The following is a 24886-nucleotide window of genomic DNA, read 5'->3' as shown; positions in this document are numbered from 1 at the left end:
TATGTTGACAGAAGTCCCAGAAAGCAGTCACTTTATTTTACTTATTCTCTTTTCATTCTCGTGAATTAAAAAAATGAGTTCTTGTGATTACGTTTAACCTTTGACCAATTTCATTTTTTAGTAGTATATAGGCTACTATGGTATGACCACACATGTCAAGCATTGAATAGAGCTCAATATCAGATGTGTCAGATATATCAGATATTGGTCCAGGATGTTGAAATAGGCTCCTAAACAAATATGAACAGATAGTCGTCCAAAGCTAAACAGCATTAAATATCATGGCTGGGTTCAATTATAAGCAAACTATGAAATCACGAAATGAACTACAAATTGATGTACAGACAAAAGGACAACTGCCATTGTCAGGAGACAACAAACATTTCAATGTCCAGTACTGTGAACCGCCAGTAGGCGGAGCTAAAAGGCAGTGGAATCACCAGAAACGTCTTCCGTCTTCCAGCATGCACTTTTGATGCGATTTTAATATTTCAGTGTCAGATTATGTAACTGACTAATTATGAAATGCATTTCTTCTTTTTTGTATGCTGAATTATTTGTTGTTTGAATGACTTTTACAGTAATTTCCTGAAAACTCTTAATATTCTCTCTTACGCTGCTTTATAAACACTAGAACTGGGACATTAGTTATTGTCTGGCTTTACACCACTGTGATAACAACTACCACGATGATTTACTCGTGTACATAAACTCTAGGAGAGCCGAGACTAAATGAAATAACCTTTCTAGTCCACGAAACAGAGAGGAAAACAAAGGAAGGACTTAACATCAGTCGAAAGTATTCGAAACATTCATTGAGAAAGACGAATTCAGTTGTTTTTTTTACTTTTTAGTTTTAGAAATTTAAAAGATAGTTTTCTTATGATAGCATTTGATGAACGTATTATGACTCATGTTAATAACTTTATTAGCAATCTGACTTTTAGGGAGCATAGACAGGCCTAAATGTTTTCGGGTCAAATTTTAAATAGAATTCAGTAATTATATGTTGTTTATTCTTTTAATACAGTCTAACTATAGTTGCCGCTTATTTTAACATTTCAAGTCTTCGAAGGAACGTTTAAAAAATCTCGGGAATGAAACACAAGTATTTGATATAGTTTGGATCAATGTGCAATACAGCGGACACAGTGATAAAAGCTATGACATAAACCTCAGTCTAAGTCAAAAAAACTGATTAACCTTTTCATCCGTAATGGCCACAGCTTAACATTTCTAGTTTAAATAAATGTATGGCATAATAATGGCATTGCACATCTCAAATATGCCATTAAACATTTTAATTACTATACAAGAGCCTGCAGCAGAAAGAAAAATGTGCTGCGTCCATCAAGAGGTTGTTGTAAAGCCTGAGGAGTATTTGAGGTGGCCTGTGTCACTGTGCATGGAGTAGCAGTGGCCACAGTGAAACATTTCACTTCATAAACTCCTTTCAATTAACAATGACGTCTTAAAGAAGTCCTCAACAAATATTTATAGTGTAGAATTTTCTTTATGTTGTAGATTATTATTATTATATATTTAAAAAAAAAAAAAAAAAAAAAAAAAAAAACTTTATTTTTGAAGTTATACGCACATTTCATAAACTCTTAAACTAGCTCTTTCTGGCATATTACTAAATAGTGCTATACTGACATGTGGAGATTTAATGATCGCTAATCTTAAAGTCACATAAATGTTTGTCTTCTGCAGTGTGAAGAAGTCAAGAATTTTTGGAAAGGTGTGAAAGAAAGGATAGAAAAGATCCTTGATGTTAACATTCCACTTTCACCTTTACTTTTTTTAAAATTTCATTTATATCGATCAAGTTAAAAAAGAAAGAGTATACTTTTATGTATAAAAATATGTATTCTTCAAGCAAAATGGCTTATTTCTTTAAATTGGAAAAATATTTGTGCACCAAGAATAGGACGTTGTCTAAAAGAAATAGTAACAAATATGTCAAATTGAAAAGATAACTTACAGGTGCTAGTCATATAATTAAAATATCATCAAAAAGTTCATTTTTTTATTATAAATTATTTTTAAAAATTAAACTTTCATATATTCTAGATTCCCCACATGTAAAGTAAAACATTTCAAAAGTTTTTTTTTTTTTTAATTTTGATGATTAGAGCGTATAGCTTATGAAAGTCCAAAATCCAGTATTTCAAAATATTAGAATATTTCCTAAGATCAATCAAAAAATGGATTTGCAAAACAGAAAAGTTCAAGTTCTTTAAAGTATGTTCTTTTGTGCACTCAATACTTGATCGGCAGGACATATTACAGCAAATGACTTGCTCCTAGCACAAATTACTGCATCAGTGAAGTGTGGCATGGAAGTGATCAGCCTGTGGCACTGCTGAGGCACTATTGAGCCTTCAGATCATCTGTATATTGTTGGATCGACTGTTTCTCATCTTTCTCTTGAAAATATCCCATAGATTCAGGTCAGGCATATTGGCTGGCCAATAAAGCACAGTAATATCATGGTCAGCAAACCACTTGGAAGTGGTTTTTGCACTGTGGGCAGATGCTAAAGTCCTGCTGGAAAAGGAAATCAGCATCTCCATAAAGCTTGTCAGCAGATGGAAGCATAAAGTGCTCCAAAATCTCCTGGAAGATGGCTGCATTGACTTTGCACTTGATAAAACACAATGGACCAACACCAGCAGACGTCACGGCCCCCCCAAATCATTACTGACTTCAGAAACTTCACACTAGACTTCAAGCAGCTTGGATTCTGTGCCTCTCCAGTCTTCCTTCAGACTCTGGGACCATGATTTCAACATGAAATGCAAAATTTACTTTTATCTGAAAAGAGGATTTTCGACCACTGTTCACTGTCCAGTTCTTTTTCTCCTTAGCCCAGGTAAGATGCTTCTGACGTTGTCTCTGGTTCAGAAGTGGCTTGGTAGTCCTTTTCCTGAAGATGTCTGAGTGTGGTGACTCTTGATGTGCTGACTCTGGCTTCATTCTACTCATTGTGAAGCTCTCCCAAGTGTTTGAATCGGCTTTACTTGACAGTATTCTCAAGCTTGCGGTCATCCCTGTTGCTTGTGCACCTTTGCCTACCCAATTTCTTCCTTCCAGTCAACTTTGCATTTAATATGCTTTGATACATCACTCTGTAAACAGCCACCCCATTCAGTAATGACCTTCTGTGACTTACTCTCTTTGTGGAGGGTGTCAATGATTGTCTCCTGGACCATTGCCAAGTCAGCAGTCTTCCCCATTAGTGTGGTTTCAAAGAACAAGAGATACCCGGAATTTATACTTTAGGGATGGTCATTTAATGAAACTCAAATGTAAATATTCTAATATTTTGAGATACTGGATTTTGGACTTTCATTAGCTGTACGCTCTAATCAACAAATTAAAAAAAAAAAACTTTTGAAATGTTTTACTTTACATGTAGGGAATCTAGAATATATGGAAGTTTCATTTTTTAAAATAATTTACAATAAAAAAATGAACTTTTTCACGATATTCTAATTATATGACCAGCACCTGTATATTTTAAGGGTTAAATATACTTTGATTGAGTTTTTTCAGATTGTTCTTAAAACATGGTGGCATTGGAAAGGTGTTAATAGAAGGCTAAGAACAGAGGTGGTATTGAATATCAGTGTAAAATACTGAGAAGCATTTTTCCCCCTTGTTTTCTGTGTTACAGGGAAATGTAGGCCTACATGTGTATGTAATAAAAAAATGTTTGTTTTCTGAGCCTACCATGATCTGAATGAATAGCTCTCTTGTGAGAGGTTTGTTTTTGTTATGGACTGTCTCTCTGTGTATGTCTGGGGCACAGTAGTTCAGTTCTCTACAAAAAGGACAGAAGCATCTGTAAATAATGAATCCAACTGTTAAAATAACCTTATGCTTTTCTCTTCTATAGATTCTTACTGACATTTGGTGTTCAACAATAGCCTTGTTATATACTTTGTATACTTTAATACCAGGATCTGACAAATGAATACCCTTACAGAATATAAGTAGCCTATACTTCAAATTCATTTTATTAAGTATACTTAAGTAAAGCTCAAGTATATTTTTAAGTAGCCTATACTTTATGTAAGTATACGAATATCAATGTACTAGAAGAAGTACACTTGTAAGTACTGTTTTAATATTAATTGGGACTAAATTGGCCCACTTTTTAGGGTATAAAAGTATACTTTAAGTGTAACAGTAAACTTTGAGTACACACATTTATAATACATTTGTTTGTAGTGCAACTATACTACAAGTGAACTTATATATACTGATAGTTTAAATACTTGTAGCACATTTTTTAGTTTATGAAAGTACACTTCGAAGTATACTCTCACTAGTAGTTTTATACTGCAAGTATACTTGCAAGTTTTCTTTAATTGAACATAACATCATACTATTAGCCTATTACATTATCCCAAATGTTTATAGACAGAAAACTAATCATTAGAGCACAACACGTTTAGTCTTATTGTTTGAATCTTGTTTCTTGATTATAGTAATATGATATTCCAGTATCGATCTAGCTTACTGCAGTGTGCAACAAGACTAGTGTCTCATAGCAGCCACCAAATGAACGCACAAAGTAACATTATAACATCATTTTCAACACACTCAAATATATCTAATAAGATAAACAGTGCTGCGTTACCCCACATACGCTTGACCGGAAGAAGCGGAAGCGGCAATAATACAAGTTCCGCTGCTCTCGAGGTGTGTCTCGCGCTCATCTCTCATTAGCAATCGCTCCAGCGGCCTCGTTCAGCTCTCACAGCAAACCGATCGAACTCAGCCATTTTAAAGGACATCTCAATTCTCTAATTGCACTGCGAGGAGGTGAGGAACGAGGAGTGAGGAAGCTTCCTGAGTTGTCATGAGCGAGGACACACAGGTGTATCCTTTGCGTAATTCTTTCTCATCAAGAAACCTGACGCACGTTCTCCTCCCCCTTCACATCTGTCACAATAATTTAAATGTATGCTTTACTTTTTGCATCTCACATATTTCAACAGGGCATCTTGCATTATTAATATTATGAATTTTTTAAATAACCAAACTTTAACAACAAGAGGCCAGATCCCTTGAGCGCAGCTGATGAAGCTTTTAAGTGACACTTGAGTGATCAAGAACATTCCAATATACAAATAACATTTCCTTCAATTCCTCCGTCCTCATTTTCTTTCCATGCATCCTCCCCTCACATCCTATGGGAGTGGAGCTGAGACATGAGGAAAGAAAGCGAGGAAAGGAAATGAGGGTGCACAAATAAGAAATGAGAAGCACCCCGTGAGTGTTTAGGGTGCCATTTGGTATAGGGCCCTTCTTTCGCTTGTTTCTGCTTCTTCTTTACCTGTGTTTTGACCCGGAGAATATACTCCGGAGAGTACTCTTTTAGAAGATGCTTTATAGCGCCCCCTACCGTATAACAGTGAAAACATGGATAGCCGTTAAATGTAGTCAATGGTGGCGAGTAAAGTATAGATTTGAAGTAAATTCCTATGTTCACGATCTAGCCTACACAAAAATTCAGATACTCAGAATTAGGAACATATCTGTTTTCTTTATAAATCAATATTTTCAAACAATGTAAGTTTATAAGACAGTAGCTTATTTAAAACTATGTGGAAAAAAATGTAATAGGCTACTCAGTCAAAAGATTAAACACAACTAGAAGTAGAATGCTTATATTTTTAAGTATATATCGATCAAAAGATTGCGTACAAGTAGCCTAGTCCAAATATACTTAGACTTTTCTGTCAGTATAAGTCAAGTAAGTGCAATTTTAAGTACATTTCTGATAAGTACATAAAGTATATTTCTGAGATGTACATAAAAAGTAGACTGAAAGTATACTTTCTTATTTTTAGTTTAAAAGAAGTATACTAATAGCACACTTGAATAAACTACTTTTTCGTAAGGATAGTTCTCTAGTGAGAGGTTTGTTTTTGTTATGGACTGTCTCTCTGTGTATACAGTGGCTGGGGCACAGTATTTCAGTTCACTACAAAAAGGTCAGAAGCATCTGTAAATTAATTATCACTATTAGTCAATCCATAATGTGCAACTTAAACAGATTTTCTCTATTCCACCATAATTTTCACTTTAAGACTTCATACAGTGAATTCAGGAAAATTAAAAAAAAAAAAAAAAAAGTGGTTTTTTTTTTAATTTTCAAAAAAATTATTGCGTGACCATGTACAGAATAACACCAACTGTCATCACAGTTCAGTTAATTATAGATCCTAAATGATATATAAATTAGAACAGAAATAAAGAGATCTGTAATCATTTTGCTGTTCTTACACAAAAAAAAAAAGAAAGAAAGAAAGAAAGAAAGAAAGAAAGAAAGAAAGAAAGAAAGAAAGAAAGAAAGAAAGAAAGAAAGAAAGAAAAAGAAGAGCTTTAAAACAGAGTTTGGGTCCAAATCTTCTCCATCTTATTCAACAATGTTAAGGGGCAAACCTCAATATGTTATGATCTATGTATGGAGATGCACCTTTTTGTACAGTTCTCTGCAACACATCTCTGTGTAATGTACTGCATGTCATGACTCATAAATATTATAATAAGTGCATCACATCTCCATTCACAATTACACTGTTTTACGCTGTAAAAAAAAAAAAAAAAAAAAAAAAAATCTTTTGGCTAGAAAGGTTGTACGTACATTTTATTTATTTATTTATCTATTATTTATTTATTTGTGTTTAACTTTTGATAATTTTATTGCTCAATAAAAGCTTCACGTTTGCTTTTTTGCAAGTTGGATTATTTGTTGTTTGAAAGACTTTTACAATAATTTCCTGAAAAGTCTTAATATTCTCTCTTACGCTGCTTTATAGACACTAGAACTGAAACTAGTTATTGTCTGGCTTTACACCACTGTGATAACTACAACCACAATGATTTATTCGTGTACATAAACTCTAGGAGACCCGAGACTAAATGAAATAGCAGAGAGGAAACCAAAGGAAGGACGTAACATAAACCGAAAGCTATCGAAACATTCATTGAGCAAGACGAATGAAACTGGTTTTACTTTTTAGTTTTAGAAAGTTTAAAGATAGTTTTCTTATTATAGTATGAACGTATGACTCATGCTAATAGCTTTATTAGCAATCTGACTTTCAGGGAGCAATTTTTAGGCTCTTACAGAATACAGGCGTAAATGTATTGAGGTCATCGGTGAAAAGTTCAATACAGAATTCAGTAATTACTATATGTTGTTTATTCTTTGTCTGGGTAATACAGTCTACTATAGTCGACTGTGCTTATGTAAACATTTCAAGTCTTATGAAGAAACATTTAAAAAGTCTCAAGATAGCAAAGGAAATGAAACATAAGACTATTTGATGTGGTTTGGATCATTGTGCAATACAATGGACACAGTGTGGCACAATGTATAAAGGCAATAAACATTTAATAAGTCTTATTCCTGGATTTTCTTTGTTTGTTTGTTTACTATGGGGTCATATCATAAAGAACCTTTTCATGAATGGTTCTACAAAGAACCTAATAAAGTGACACGAAGAACTGTTAGAGGTTCTTTTAAGAACCTTTCAGTGAAAAGTGAAACTTCAGTTTCAGTCAAAAAACTTTTTAATGGTTCACAGCTTAATCCTGGCTACATTTCCAGTTAAAATAAATTTATGGCATGATAATGGCATTGCACATATTAAATATGCCTTTAAACATTTTAATTGCTATACAAGAAACTGCAGCAGAAAGGAAAATGCACTGCATCCAAGAGGTTGTTATAAAGCCTGTTGCATGAGGAGTATTTGAGGTGGCCTGTGTCACTGTGCATGGAGTGGCCACAGTGAAACATTTCACTTCATAAACCCCTTACAATTAACAATGGAGGTCATTAAAAAAGTCCTCAACAAACATAATGCATAATTTTCTTTATGGTGTAGATTATTATTATTGTTATTTATTTAAGAAAAAAACTGAAGTTTTATTTTTGAATTTATACCCACATTTCATAAATACTTAAACTCACTGACCTTTGGTGTTTAACAATAGCCTTGATATTTTACATATTTTGCATCTAACATATAATATTTACTTTGTGTAAAACCACACTGTGCAAGTAAATGTGGACTTTAACGCCAGGATGTGACATGAACAGCTCTCTTGTGAGAGGTTTGTTTTTGTTATGGACTGTCTCACTGTGTATACGGGGTGGGGTGGTACACAGTGTTTCAGTCCACTACAAAAAGGTCAGAAGCATCTGTAAATTAATGATCACTATAGTACACCCATTTCTGTCAGGACCACTATCGTCAAATATAATAGATAATTACTTAGAGTTTGTATTGGCAGTACGGTTCTGTTCTGGGGGAGGGTAATTAGCTCCTGAGATAATACTGAGGAGCTTATGGATGCTGTGATAGGTGTCGTACTCCTATAGGTAGACGTTAGTCACCTGGGAGTCAGCTGATGCGAGCTTGACTGACGTGACCTGCCAGAACTGACGCTAACGCTTGATAATGTTTCTCTATTCCATCATAATTTTTCACCTTAAGACTTCATACAGAGAATCTACAAGAACATGAAAAAGTGTTTTTTTCCCCTTTTTGAAAAAAAAAAACTATTTATTATGTGACCATGTACAGCACCAACTGTTCACAGTTCAATTAATTATAGATCCTAAATGATATATAAATTCTGAAATAGAACAGAAATAAAAATATCTTTAATAATTTCACTCTTTTTAAAAAAAAAAATAAAAAATTAAATTGATATAATAGGGCTTTATAATAGAGTTTGGGTCCAAATCTTCTCAATCTTGTACAACAATGTTAAGGGGCAAACCTCAATTTAATATGATCTATGTATGGAGATGCATAGAGAGCCAGTGTTGTGCTGAATTTTCCTTTTTGTCCAGTTCCTTTTTGTCATGAATATTATTGCATTGAGTGTATTTTGATGCCTCTTTCCCTAATATGCCATCATTATTATTTTCCTGCTATATACCTTTTTCAGTTTCACTAAAACCTTCATTCACAATTACATTATTACACTTTTTTTTTTTTTTTTTAAATGTATTTAGTAAACTAAATTTACTGTATTTATCCAATTGATTTGTCCAATGTATTTACACTGACAACATAAAAAAAAGTGATCTCAACTTTTGTAAAGTTAGTAAAACTCAAAAAAGCCCATGCAAAAAAAGAAACAAAATGTATTTATTGCACACAGAGTCATCATGCAGGAACATAATTTAGCTGAGTAAATAAGGAGATCGTTCTGTTGATAATCTGAGAGCTGTTCGTTTTTAAAATCCAATCTTTATGTTGTATATGCTTTATCTATCTTGTGACATCAGAACTAAAATGAAACTAAAATGGCTAACTGGCTGTTTACGTAATATATTTTTAACAGATCGGATAGATTCTTCCCACTAATATGCAGGTGTTTCCTGGCGATACTGTCAGAATCAAACCTCAGAGCTCCCGAATGAACTGTTAAAATAACCTTATGCTTTTCTTCTCTATATGCTCACTGACATTTGGTGTTCAACAATAGCCTTTTTTATTTGATATATTTTTGCATCAAGCATATAATATTAACTTTTTTTAAATCGCTCTGCAAGTAATTGTGGACTAGTACTTTAACTTTAATGAGCACTGTCACGAGTGGCTGTATAAGCATGCACACGAAGACGAATAAGTCAATTAAAACAGTCTTTGATCCAATACTCCACAGAATACATAGAAGAATCACAGGGGAAACACATCCACAGAACCAAGACGAGACCGGACAAAGAACTGAACAAAACAGGGAGTAAATATACACAGGATAAATGAGTTAATTGAACAACAGGTGAATGGAATAATAATCAAGGGAACAAACACTAGAAAACTAGGGCTGCATCAAAAAACGTAAAAATGCTGCCTTCGGAGGACGCATTCCAAGGCAGGAACCCACGTACAAGGCAACTTTCACGTGACCTTGCACAACGTTCCCTAAAAGTTCTCTAAAGGTGACGAACATTTCGAAACTTTACAGAACATTAGGGACGTTCCTAAAACATCCTCTTTTGGTAATGAAAGTGCTGCAGTTCAAGGTTCCTTATATGACTTTAGGGGGACATTCCATTTTGGTTATTTTATGGTCACATAAGAACGTTACAAAAAGGACATTTGGGACATTAACAGAACTTTCCCACAAGGTCCTCTGTTGGTCATTTAATTACGTTCCCGATACGACTTCTATTTTGGCTATTTTATGGTCACGCGAGAATGTTACAAAGAGGACATTTGGGAAGTTAACAGAACGTCCTATAGTAATAGTCCCCTAAACATTCCCAGCATGTCCTGAATGTTCCCTGAAGGTCCACCAAATAACGTTCCTCAAACCTTAAAAGAACTCCACATTGTGACCGTCTCTGAACTTTCTGGGAACGTTACCAGGTGACAGGTTAGGTGTTGATGTTTTATAGAAAATAATAAAGTTTGAAGCCACCGTTATGAAGGTGAGCATTTGCTTTAGATGTGCTCTTGATTCTTGATATTTTAACATTAGATTCTCTCTGGCTGCTTTAACTGTGTTTTCAAAACATGCTTGGAACATGCATAAAATTCTGATCAAATAAATTTGGTTATTTAATGATGGTGGTTCAATCATTATGGAGTGTCCTGATTTACTGATCCTCTCTGGAGTCTAACCTCTGAGTGTGTTAACTGTTAGTTTTGTCTTTTTCTATGACAGTCGAATGTTCTGATTTTAAAATTCATTATACAGACAGTGTTTTGAGCAATGTCTTTTAGACTCACACAGATGTCACGAATACAGCGTATGAACCTCAACAATGATGACAATAAACATTGTTTTTTGTGACTTTAGTAGCTTGTTTTGTGATGCTCAGAGTTAATCTGTTTATCTGAAAATTTTGGCACCATTCTTGAGGTTCATATCCAGAATCCTGAGGTCTGTGTGTGTCTACATGATCATGTCTGAATAATATCTGCATAATTACTTAACTTTGAAAATGTAAAAGCAGGACAGGATTTTATGCAGTATTTTAGAGCTACAATGATGTGAAAGAAATACAATATTCGGAGATCAGCGAATAAGACCACTGTAAGATGAAATCATCATCAATATGCAACCAAATTCATCTCATCAGATTTTTTTTGTAATAAATATGCAGTTACTACAATTGGAGAAAAACTAAAGTTAAAACGTCAAGGGTCAGGAGCCCAACTAAAGCAAGCGCTTACCTCCATAACGGTGACTTCGAACTTTATAATTTTTAATAAAACATCATCACCTCATTAAGAAGTTTTTGTATGAAAAAAATGAAGTCAGACTGGTTTGTAATAAGTGAAGATGCTGAGATCTAGAGAGATCTGTTAGTGTTTAATGTTTTGTTTCTGTTATCTAAGTTCTGTGAGGTTACCATTGTGCTGAATTGTAGAGCCTGTGCTTCAGTCAGTGATGAGCCAGAAACACTGATGTTATGTTGCTTTATTTAAAGCAGTAACTGTGTAGTTGCTGATGCAGTGATACAGTAGTTATATTAGTTCATGAGCACATGATTTTGTGATTTTGGTCACGATTTGGTCGTCTAAAACAAATTTTGAGAATCCTAAAAGATTCCTATAATCCTAGGCTAAAATCTGTAGTCTTTGATCGCTACTTTGACATGTTCACTGACAGCCGATTAATGACCGTTGCGATCAAGTTTTACTTCAGACGAAATTCTGACAGTGTCAGAAGATTTGGCGCACAGTCCTGCAGTGTGACTTCTTCTACGACAAATGTCAGATTGTCTTCATTTTTCAAGACAAGCCGTGATCAAAATTAACGATAGAAATGTCTTTGTTAGTCACCATTTCAGTCCCGCATGTAATGCAGTGGGTTGATGATGTAAAACTCCGGACAAGTTTTCATGCACGCGTCCGTTTTAAACGCGTCTTGACTGTCGTACAGTCTGACATAAACGACAGCTGAGATCCCACAGTGTGACATGAGGATTATGTTCGTACAGTCTGACAAGCAACAATCGTAAAGGACTATTATAAATCACAGTGTGGCTTAACAAAGACATCTTTAGCATTCATTTTGATCACGGCTTGTCTTGAATCTGACATTTGTCGTAGGAGAAGTCACACTGCAGGACTGTGCGCCAAATCTTCTGACACTGCCAGAATTTCGTTGGAGGTAAAATTTGATCGCAACGGTCATTAATCGGCTGTCAGTGAACATGTCAAAGTAGCGATCAAAGACTACAGATTTTAGCCTAGGATTATAGGAATCTTTTAGGATTCTCAAAATTAGCCTTAGATGACCAAATTGTGGCCAAAATCGCACAGTGTGCACCCACCTTAAGTCAGCTTAGCTCTAATTTTCAATTCAATTTTTTGACAAGGGCAGCAGGGACATTCTGAGAACTTTCTGGGAACATCACATTTCCAAATAAAACACATCACATCAATCCTGGAGAGAAGACAATTCTAGATTCACGAGTGTACACGCAGGAGGACAAAGTCTGAGCACGCACATGTAATATCTGAGCAAGAGAGAATAATGCCATAGAAACTGCCTTAAATGAACTATTAATATGAGAAGAAAGTTGTGTCTGAAAGTTGCAATCAATTTTTTATTGGTTAAAATGAATGGAGAACATCTCGTGTTTTTCCGTAGGTGCTCGACCATTTCCATGGGTGGCGCTCGAGCACCCACGGGATTGGCGCATGTTCGTTGGAAATATTTGCCAGGATGGATGATTACATAAGAACATGATAGCTGCACATTTTTAAATGCCAGTCACAGTTTTATTTCTTACTGTGGTATTGTAATTTCAGTGATGAAAATACAGACATAACTGAAATGCAGGACACTACTTGCGTTTTGTGGGACGCGGGACAAAGCTCCTAATTTTCTGGACTGGTGGTCACCCTACCCCCGTTTCCTGAAGGAGGGAAAGGAGATGTTTTGTCGATACTGACATAATGGGGTCTTGCCTGGGAGCCCAATCACCTCCAAGTGGTAACAAAAGGAGCCAATGAACATTAGCCAGTGAGATTTGCATGCCGAGTCACACCTACCCGTACATACGGGTATAAATATGACCGGCATTACTCACTTCATTTGTGATTTTCTGAGGAGCCGAGACATGGATCCTGGCCATTCAGTGGTGGTTCAGGGCTATGACAGGGGGATGTAATGTCTGTGTTCACTCCTTCAGGGAACGGGGGTTACAATACTAACCTAGATGTTCCCATTCAGTCAGTCAGTTCGACGTTACGTCGATACTGACGTAATGGGGTCCCTATGGAAAGCGCCGTAGCGACTGAACCGTGTTACGAGTGTTAGAGATGCAGATGCTGGCAAGCCACGGCGTGCCCATTTGGGAACTGTTCTCACAAATGTCGTAACCTACCCAGCGGCCAAAGTAAGCCCAAGAGAAGTACTCCATACCATAGGGGATGGAAGGGACAGGGTTTACTGTGGGGACGGTCGAACCGCTACTGGCACAGAGACAGGGCAGAGCAGAGCTGCCCAGGAAAAGACATGGGTTTACCATCAGGGAAACTGTATCGTGGACAAACACATATGGGATTACCAAGCAGGGACTCACGTTCACATGGGCTTCTAGCCCTGTACAAGGGCTGACCGGCCGGGCATGCATATGAGTACTGGGCCTGGTGTCAGACACCTCTGACTGCCGCAGGATGCTGGAGGAACTCCAACAGGGTTTGCCATCTAGGGAACTGAATGGAGGAGCAGAATAAGCATTCACATCCCCTCCTTGAGGGGAATGGCACTCCAAGCAGGAACCCCTGGCTATCTACTTGTCAACAGCACATGGGAGTGCTGTCTTAAAGACAGTTCTTAAAGGGAGTTCTCTGAAGAACCGAAAGGATGACAGAGAGGTCCCAGGAGGGCATGAGGCGTAGCCTGGGAGGATTTAACCTCCTGGCACCTCTCAGGACCTTTCCCAGTGACCTGCCATCGACAGCATCGTGATGTGCTGCGATGGTGGCAACATACACCTTCAAAGTGAAGGGGGACATCCTCTGCTCCAAGCCATCTTGAAGGAAGGAAAGCACAGAGCTGACCAGGCATTTCTGGAGGTCTCCCCGTCGGGAAGAACACCACTCAGCGAACAGACTCCACTTCAAAACATAAGCGTGCCTCATAGAGGGAGCTCTAGCTGAAGTGATAGTGTCAACTACTGCTGGCGGTAATCCACTTAAGTCCTCCGCATCCCGTCCAGAGACCACACGTGGAGGTTCCAGGGGTCTGGACACGGGTGCCATATGTTGCCCCATCCCTGAGAAAGCAATTCAAGACACACAGATCCAAGATTGGCCGTAACCCATTGCTATCTCAGGTACGATGAAGCATGGGCTGTAAAATCCTGATCTCATCTCAGCTGGAGGGACAGGCTCTATTGCATCCTTTGCCAAAAGGACCGCAATCTCTGCTCGCAGGACAGGGAGTGCTTGTTTGCCCTGTGGCGTGCTGGGGCCTAACTTGGAAAGCACAGCATGCCAAAGTAGAGGCAGTGAGTGTGGTGCACTTATCTGGCTCCGTGGGTCCCGTGAGGGATTGGCTAGGGAGGCGTGAGGATGCAGCACATCCTTGAACGCACACTTCCTGCCTGTGGTGAAAGAATAGGGGCTGGGAAAGAGGAAGCAGTGCATCGCTTACTGCCCATGCACACCCTGTATGACCGGAGTATGTGGTAACCATTCTTTCTGAGAATTTGGGTACCGCTGGCAATGGGGCAGTGGCAGAACAGCCAAAGTAAGATTCTCCACCCGGCTCTCCTCCAGGGGAAGGTGCATTCACCAGCTCTGAGAAAGAGCAGTCCCCTACAACGCCGGGTCACCCGTCTCAAGGCTGCCCCACCAACTGTTTAGGTTTTAGCGGTGGCCTGAGGGTCGAGGGTAGTGAGAGAGAAAGAAGTCTGTACAGCTTTTGTGTTGCCATTCTACTTCCTTCTTCTTCTATTTGTTGAATACCGATTTACATAACCTACTTAGTGCACATCACCACATATTTGGTGGTTGTACAATAATTTTTTCAATCTTTTAATTTAATAAGTAATCTTTATTCACTGAGAATAAGAATTATATTGTTTATTTGATGCTAATTATTTAATAAGATATCACATATGTATTTTATTATAGAAATTATATAAAATGTCTTGTTATAAAAAAAATTATATATATGTATAACATTGTATATAACTGTAACTATATAACATATTTAGTTATTAATATAACAATATTAATTATATAACACGCATCTGAATACCTCTTAAGCAAACTAACCCATGGAACATAACCTGCTCCTGTAATTAAACAATCCAATTTTAATTTAATTTTTTAAAATCTCAATTTAGAAAATCTAGGCCATATACCAAACACTCTAAAGTGTCAATCCACCCCTTAAAAATAATACAGGATAAACCAAGCCTGTGGGAAGGAAAAAAAGAGTCACTGGACCACAGTCCCACAATCATAAAAACCTCAAGCCACCATGCAGTGAAGAAAGAGAAAGACCCAGATGACCCCGGAGGGCAGGCGCTCCCACAGGCTAGCTCCTGAAACACAGAAAAAGCAATCAAAATTAAATTATTTTATAAATTAAATTAAAAATAACAAAAATATACAATAAGCAAAACCGCAGGGCTTATCATAATGCATTTAAAATACATTTATTTCATACTAAGTATGCAAATCGATTAACACTTTATTTAGAGTAGTACTTCTTTATTATACAATGCAGATTTCTTGATATTAAGCCTAAAATGTGTTTTAATATCACTATTAGTAAGGATAGTATGATCAATATATAATATGTTTAAATGCAAGATATTTAAAGTGTACCTACTTGCAATAGTTCCATTTTAGCACAATTAAATACTTATTTTCTTTGTTAATTTTACTAATTTTAACTTAGTAAAGCAGAGTGTACTTAATTCCATATGTGAAATTTACTTAAAAAAAATATAAAAACTTGACAAAGAAAAATTATGTAAATTTTACTTATTGTTTTTTACTTATATATGGTGCTTCAGGGTCACAACACTGGACAAAAAGGGTGAGGAGTCAGAAAGTTATGCATACCTGACCTTGGGCTATTTATAGGGAAAAACAAATACATATGCCCCGCCCTATACCCCATTCTTATTTACTCACAGTCACACCTGATCAAACCTTGACAGAAAATGTTTATACCGAGCAGTGTGAGGCTGCTGAACCTGGATTTATATGGACTTGTCAATTCTAAACCTACTATGAAACTCAGAGTTTGTTCAACTAGCTTCATGCAACAGGACTCAGATATGTCAGATTCAACAACAAATCTTTTTCAGGTTAACTATTATAGCAATAGCACACACTGGCATGTTACATGTAGTTCCAGCAAACATGGATTAGGTAAACTTTCCTTTTACACATTTAGCCTAAGTGAAATGAACGCAATTAAAGTTGTGATAAAATGTTTAAGAACTCATCTTCATTAAATAAATTAAACAAGCAGCAGAAATAACTTTTTTGAGTGATACAATTTACAGTATGTACATGTAGCCTATAAAATGGTTTCGTTTCTAATTGCAGGGTCCTCATGTTTTGGATAAAATGCAACATTAGCGCTGCAAATCATGTTTCGGACATAGGACAATTGAGAACAATAGAAAGAGAAGTTTTTACTGCATCCGTTACTCCTGACCGAAAAGTAGAATAACAAATGTTAGGTTGAAGTTCTGTTGATCACATGAACATCACTGCTTCGTATGGGCTTTTTGGTCAGTAACTCCAAGGCACCAGTCACTGTGTCTACTACTTCGACTACTGGGGGAAAGGAACCAAAGTCACCGTTTCCTCAGGTAAGATCTTGCTGACATTTTCTGTTATTTTATTTTTATTTATTTTTGAAGATCAGGTAAGTAGTCTTGTCACAAAATTTCAGACGTATTTACAATTTTTACCTTGGTTAACAGTGGAAAGATGCGTCGGTAACCTTAAAAAATAACGCGTAAAACTTTCAGATTACAGAAAGTGCGAACTAACGTATCAAACCGTGTCGCTTTGGGAACGTCGATCTAGACAAAGCATAGCCTATAGCCTGTGTAAATGTATTATTGTGGTTATGGTATGGCTCTTATCATAAACTTTCCGGCTGTGACGGTGCCTTTGACTACTGGGGAAAGGGAACCGCGGTGACTGTAACATCAGGTAAGAAGTTAGATTCGTTACTAAATTATTCGTTATTGTTTTATTAACATATTAACTAATAACGCATATTAATTTTTATTAACTTAGGCTATTACCAACACTTTTTAGTCATAGAAAAATATAATGGATAATGTTGCAATAAATGAATAAATCAGGCTGCCGCTATAGATTCGCTTATATTAGTGGGGGGAAAATCGTTTGTGTTTTTGTGCACTGAAGAAATTAAAAGTATCACTGTGCGATCGCTTTGACTACTGGGGAAAGGGAACCGCGGTGACTGTAACATCAGGTAAGAAGTTAGATTCGTTAATAAATTATTCGTTTTAGGTTGTATTAGTGTAAAAATCGTTTGTGTTTTTGTGCACTGAAGAAATTAAAAGTATCACTGTGACGCTGCCTTTGACTACTGGGGGAAAGGCACGTCGGTCACAGTGACATCTGGTAAGATGGTAAATTTAATCTAATCTACTCTATAACGTTGGCACGTTTTAAATGTAATAGTATAGCTAAATGTAAAATTACGTTTTGCAGTAATAAACATTAGTTTGAATTAAAAGGATAAATGGTCGAATCTGTGGGTTAGAATAATAAATGAAAGCGACTTGTTAAGAGGTTACATAGTTGGTATTATTGTACAATATCCCCGGGTAAAGTGTCAGTGTGACGATGCTTTTGACTACTGGGGAAAAGGAACCATGGTCACTGTCTCGTCAGGTAAGAAAAATACAAACCTACCAAATCAAAATCTGATTTAAGTACGATAAATGTGTGCGAAGTTAATTTGTCGAAAAACTGTTTTTACATTAAAGCAACATTTCAATGGCGATTTTCTTGTTCTACGATTAGAGCAATTAAAGTCAGAACATCGGTCTTAAGTGTTTTGTTAGAAACGCAATTATGATTCACATTAATTATGAATAACTACAATTCTAAATAATTCGATTTGTGCATTCAAATAAAACAAGAAATCGGCTACAGGTCGTTCAGCAGACTCTGATCGCTGTATTTTTATACTGCTCTGTAACATTAAAAGAATATTGTGTAACTGGGCTTTCGACTACTGGGGAAGAGGCACCAAAGTCACCGTAACAAACAGTAAGATTTTATCATTAATTGCAAGGACATTTGTATCGTAAAATAAGACAAAATGTTATTATTTATTTATTTCTATTATATTTTTAACAGAGTTGTTAGAGTTTTCTATTGCAAATTGTCTTCATTTAGCTGTTGTCAAATGTATGCAATTTCACTAAAAGGCTATATAATATTATAATATTGTTCAGCTGATAAAAACGAACAAAAATCAACAACAGTAGTTATTCTTAAACGACTCCTTTCATTGTTCATTTTCTCGCATGCGTTGCTTTAATCTGCTTAAATATTAGACGCTGAAAACAGCCAGAGCATAAATAAAAGACTAAATAGCCTAACTAAACTGCAACGTGCCTGGTGCGTTAAAACTTTCTGCACTGATACTGCCACTAATATAACGCGTTATGTTTTAAATTGTTGATTGCATCCCGATATTATTTGTATTAAATAATAATAATAATAATAGGTTAATAAATTGGCGTAGCTTGCTGATTTAGAAACGTTTCTGTCGATGCCTAAAGAGGGCAATTAAAAATTTAAAAGAAGGTCTTTGGCGGAAACACAGCAGCCGCTATTCAAGAAATAATTGCAAACACAATGAAAATAAAAGAATAAAGGGAAAGGAAAAAAACGGAACTTTTAGAAGTGCGAGTAATGTTTGTTTGTATTTTTAAATTGGGCTATTTATTTTATTTATATAATCGTTTTTATATGATTTCATAGTTCAAAGTTACAAACTGATTTCTCTAAAAATTCTCGAAAGGTTGGAATTTTCATTCAATTTATTTTTTAATTTACACTTTATAAGTTACGAGAACTGTTTCATTTGAAACAAAATGAAAAAGTCATTATGCAGTCATAATAAATGAAAATTAGTTTAAAAAATCCTTTATTAATTGTAGCATTTACACTGTTAAAAATAAAGGTTCTTAAATGACATTGTCGTTGAAGGTTCCATGAAGAACCTTTAAACATCCATGGAACCTTTCCATTCCACAAAATGTTCTTTGGGTTATTTAAATGTTCTTCACACTAAGATTTTTTTCTAAGAACTCTACACTGAAAGGTTCTTTGAGAAACTCAAAATGTTTCTTCTATGGCATCGCATTCATCCTTTATTTTTAAGAGTGTAAGAAAAATTAAATGTTTCCCCTAATTCGCGAGATTTTAGCGTATGTTTTACGCGGCCGAATAGATCTTAAGACGGAGACTATCTAGCAGTTAACCAAGGGGTAGCTAATCAGTCTTACTTTTTTTTAATTCAAATTAGACCAATCTACTTGTTAAAGTAATTTAGTTAAAAAGTTATGACCAGTCTTAAAGAAGAAAAAAAAAAAAAAAAAAAAAGATGATAAACTTGCAAGGCTAGTCTAAGCAGTTTATAGAACTAGCCACATGACTCAAATGCAAAGCGAAGATAGTGGTGTATTTCTTCTCACGTAAAATAATTTAATATATTTATTTGATTTATTTTATTTTATTTATCCATTAATTTATTAGTTCGTTCATTCGACATGTAGCTGTTTAATAGCGTTGCATATGTTGTTATAGATCGTAGCCTATATATTGTCTGAGAAATATGTAATGTCTCTACAGCTGAACCATCTCCGCCGAAGTCAATCTTCGCCCTGTCTCAGTGTTCTTCTGATTCTGAGTTCCTCACCATCGGCTGCGTGTCAAGAGGTTTCTCCCCCGCGGACTCGCTTACTTTCAAATGGACGGATCCCGCTAAGAAAGAGGTGACTGATTTCGTGCAGTATCCAGCGTTTGGGAGTGACGGAGACTATACCAAAATCAGCCATCTGCGTGTGAAAAAAAGCGACTGGAATTTTCAAAAACCTTACACATGTGAAGCTTCAAATTCGAAAGGCGGAAAAGAAGCTCGTCTACCTCCAACTCCACCACGTAAGTCACATCTCTAAAATGCTAACGTTTTACATTAGACATTTTAGCCACTTCATGTGTCTCTCTATTATATATTGCTGTTGGGATGATGTTTCTTCGTGGAGGCTCATGTTTGAATATATAATATATTTCAGCACACTCCTATAGTTTTGTCAAATCATTGGTTGAATTATTTAATGCCAATGAACCTGCTGTTATATTTTTGTGAATATCAAGCAGTTGTCCTTTACCAAAGTCTGATGACAGACAGTGAATGTTACACTGAGAACAGCGAGGCTAACGCCTCTAAAAACGTTAGAACAGAAAAGCACATAATAGGCATAGGCTTTCAGAAATACCTTTTCTTTGACCTCATGCCAGGGAATACAATTGCATATGAGATTTCTTCTTGTTTTATAAACAAAATAAAAATAATAATAAAAAAAAAAATTAAATATAAATGTAGGCTACAACACTTAACATTGGCATTCAAACTGAACTACAGGTGCATCCTATGTGCTTTGCTTAATAAAGCATTTTGCACTATTTTCTTGTGCTTTTCATGTCCTCTCCTCTCTGCTTTCTCCTGTATGTTGCCAGCCCCACCGCCAGATCAGCCTGCAACTGTCTACTTAACAGTACCTACACAAAAGGATTTAGAAAATGGAACAGCAACCTTCTTGTGTTTAGCCCAGCAGTTTTCACCTAAAAAATATTCGTTTAAGTGGTTTAAGGATGGTCATCAGGTGGCAAATACAATAAACACCTATGACACAAGTGAGAAGAATGGCTCAGTAACCTTATATAGCGCCACAAGCAGTTTGCAAATCAGTGCCGAAGAATGGAAGACAGCCGCCAAAATCAAGTGCGAGTTTGAGCACAAGACGGGAAAAGAAGTCAGAGAGGCCGCATATACAGGTATGTTTTCTCTTGAGGACTGTGAATGCTTTGAAAAGCTTTCTTTTTTCTATTTCTCTATTCATATTATGTTTATCTCTCCCTAAATCTGTTGCATGTCTGCTTTTTGTTCATAGATAATAATCATGATGACTGCACCAATGTTGCTGCTGTTATAGTCCCCCCGTCCCTTGAAGACATGCTGAAAAATAGAGAAGGAACGCTGACGTGCAAAGCTTCAGGAGCAAATCCAGGATTCACCAAAATAGAGATAAAAGCAAATAATTTTGTCATCGCTGAGGCATCGGAGGCACATTTCAAGAACAAAATAAAGGTGGAGCTTGAAGCCCCTATAGGCTACGAAGAATGGAGCAACGGCACAGTATTTACGTGCACAGTTGAACACACAAAACTACCACAGCCCATGGAGACTACGTTCAAAAGAGAAAATGGTATGTTTTTTCTTTTTGCAAAACATCGTGCAGTTCTTGCTTCCACAATGTTTCTTGATTTATACAGTCTTTCATTACAATTGACATTAATATATCAGTTCATCAAAAAATAAGCAGAAGAAGAAGAGGAGGAGAATGACTCCGCATTCTGGTCTTAATTGTGATCTTGTCTTACTAGGTGCGAGACCCAAGAGACCCTCTGTTTACCTGTTAGCACCCCCAGAGCACAAAGAGGGTGAAACGATGACCCTGACATGTTATGTGAAGGATTTCTACCCCAAAGAGGTGTTTGTGTCTTGGCTTGCTGATGATGAACCTGTGATTTTTAAGTCCAAAACTAGCCTGCCAGTGCAGGATGATGAATACTTCTCCGTCTACAGTCAGATCACAGTCAGTTATTCTGAGTGGAAGAGCGGTATAGTGTACAGTTGTGTTGTGTTCCATGAAAGCATTGATGAAAAAATGCGCGTACTGACAAGATCTATTGATGATCATATCGATAAGCCAGGTGTAATTAATCTAAGTATGAATACCCCTGCATCCTGCAAGGACTAGATCGTTATGCATGTGATGTCTTCCTGTTATGCCTGTTAAGTGTTTAACTTGTTCATCTTGTGTTTCTTTTTGTTCTTGAGTTACATGTCCATAATTGTAAGTGTGTTTGTCTTTAATGTTTGTGGCTTCTTGCTTTTTGAGATATTTTCATGCACATAATTTAGGAAAAGACTAATAAAAAAAGAAACTAAGCATATTTCCTGTGCATTTAATTTATGTTATCATGTTTTACATGTCCCTGTCCCAGTGTATGTGTGCATAAAAGGTCACAAAGACATCATAACATAACATCACTCCACATAAATTGAAATAAAAAACAAACAAAAAAACAAGAAAGTTATAATAATAATAATAATACATCGAAGAGAAGGATTTTTAGAGTACTTTTAAAAAATATATATGTATACATAAAAATAAAAATAATTTTATTCAGAAGACAAAAAAAAAACATTAGCAGCCACATAAAATGCTCAATAATGGGAGTAAATGCTTATCAGTGTGTGTGTGTGTGTGTGTGTGTGTGCATAATGTATGTCTTGTACTGATCACTCAGACATATAATGCTCTCCGTTTATACAGTTCAGCTCATAGAGATTGATAATTCTTACAGTCACATTGGTTCATCTACAGCATGCCAGGACACATTCAGAACTTTTTTGCTGATTTATTCGAGACTGTCAGGGTCTCCTTTCTTTACGCAGATTTCCATTGTGTTTTAATTATGTAGCAAACATGATAAGATAAATAAATACAAATCATCAAATTTCAGAAACATTAAAGGTTCTTTGTCCTTCACAATATTCTTATTGGTTTCCTTCTGCGTATTCGCTTTAGTCCACCTGTCTAAATTTAAATAAGGATGAACAGGCGAACTGATTAAAATAATCATATTCGTGCCTTTAGTCCACCTGTCTAATTTTAAATAAGGCAAACTGATTAAAATCATCATAGACATAAGGAATATGCTAGACTCTTATACTCAGCTTGTGTTGGAGGGTGTCTTAATGCGAATGTGTTCTTGTTCGTTTCCTCAGCATTGCTCGTGTGGATAGAGCATCCCCTGTTTGAACCCATTGATACAGATGAGAGTGGCATTACAAACACGGCTGTAACCTTTGTTTTCCTGTTCCTCATCACCTTGTTCTACAGCATAGGTGCTACTTTTGTTAAGGTATACACTTTTTAGATGTTTTTGTCTAGCAAATTTTAATTTAGGATAAACATGAGACTAGATTTTATAGGAGCATTTGAGTTAGTTATCATTTGGAGAGAGAGATGATGCAAAAAATGTGGCTTTTTGTATTTATTTCATTAACTAATATATATATATACATTCAAACATTTATTCAGACACCTTGAACATTTCATTCATTATTACAGTTTATTTACTATAGTTTAAAAAAATGGTAATAAAATATGACAAGATCTCAGAGTTAAACTGTGTCAGAAAAAATTAATCTTAATTATGTCAGATAACACTTAAGCAAAACATGGTCAGGTCAAAGTGTCTGAATAATTTTTGGTCCCAAATTTTTATCAATTTTACTGGTAGTCCACTTTATGAAGAATTTTTGGGTATAATATTTTGCAGTTTCCTTTATTTTGCTATCCTCACTTACATAAATGAACTATAGTGTCCTGCACCCATTGGTAAAAATATATCAAAAATGATATCTAGTGTCTGAATAATTTTTGGTTTGACTGTATATATGCATGCGTGTTAAACAGAAGTTGTTTTGCCTCCTGTAATTGGTGTTAAATTATGCTTTCAGGTGAAATGAAAGATCCCTTTAAGGACATGATGCAAGGCCTCTCAAAGAAACAGCTTTAAGACATTTATTCTTTTTTGTAAATATGTGATTGTGCTGTTTGTTTGTTTGTTTTTAGATTTTACTTTAATAAAGGAAAGAAACTATTCAATTTCTCTTGTATTTTTTAATCTCAAGTTCACAAATCTGTATTGACATCTCAAGGAAAAACACTAATTTGCATGATAAACTATAGTTTTGCTCTAAATATGTTTATAGCATAAGGAGTAACATTTATTAATACACAGGAGTATTTAAAGGGCACTAGGTTTCGAAATATTTCCCTCATATCTGAATATAATAAATTGCACACAAATTTCTTAAATCCAATACTTAATTTCCTCCAAATCTGCAAGACTTTGTTCATTGGGTGACTGAAGCACAACATCTTCTAACTGTGAACATTTGTAAGCATAAATTTTTCATGCAGCAAAGTATATTAAAACATAAATTGCATAAGAAGGAGAAGCATTTTATGTAAATGGAAAGGTGTCTTTCCTGTGCAGATGTGCTCAACCCTGTCTCAGAGATGCAGATGGTTTTCAGTTCTGCTTTCGGTTGCTATTTCAGCTTGACTGTTACTTAACGCTTCCATCTGCTATTTGCTATGTTCTCTGAAGCATGTTTGTGATTTCCTTTTCTGTCCTTTTTTTTCTATTCCAGTATCTGCAACTTTAAAAACTCTCATGATGTAAATAACCACCCCACTGAAGCATTAACAGCATTTTTTTTTTTTTTTTTTTTTTGGTGGAGCACCATATCATAATATCATTATTTTATATGTCTATTTGAATTTATTGAAAAAAAAAAAAATTCATATAATTGATTGATTTAGATTTTTATAAACTTTGTGCCTCTTATATGTTCTGTTTAAAACACAATGTCCAAGTTAATTGATTCTTTCTTTGTTTTAATAGTAAAACGTGTCTCTGTGCCCACTATGGCTCTGCTGAGTAAAGAGGAAGGTGATGGCATTGTGTTGGAGTGCCAGTTGAAGGATTAT

The 24886-nt window shown here is 35.7% G+C and overlaps 1 gene segment (V, D, J or C); it reads left to right on the top strand.

The window, feature by feature from the left end:
• Positions 1-1380: 1380 nt before the first annotated feature.
• LOC127507445 (Ig mu chain C region membrane-bound form-like) lies at positions 1381-22271 on the top strand (the record flags this gene model as incomplete). The annotated part of the segment is given in 6 exon segments: positions 1381-1420; positions 17437-17484; positions 19884-20192; positions 20772-21089; positions 21206-21520; positions 21699-22271. Coding segments are annotated over 6 exon segments (1407 nt in total), but the record flags the coding sequence as incomplete, so codon positions are not given.
• Between the last annotated feature and the right edge of the window lie 2615 nt (positions 22272-24886).

The sequence above is a fragment of the Ctenopharyngodon idella genome, chromosome 3 (assembly GCF_019924925.1).
Source record: "Ctenopharyngodon idella isolate HZGC_01 chromosome 3, HZGC01, whole genome shotgun sequence".
Lineage (NCBI taxonomy): Eukaryota > Metazoa > Chordata > Actinopteri > Cypriniformes > Xenocyprididae > Ctenopharyngodon > Ctenopharyngodon idella.
This window is presented reverse-complemented; position numbering and strand designations above follow the sequence as displayed.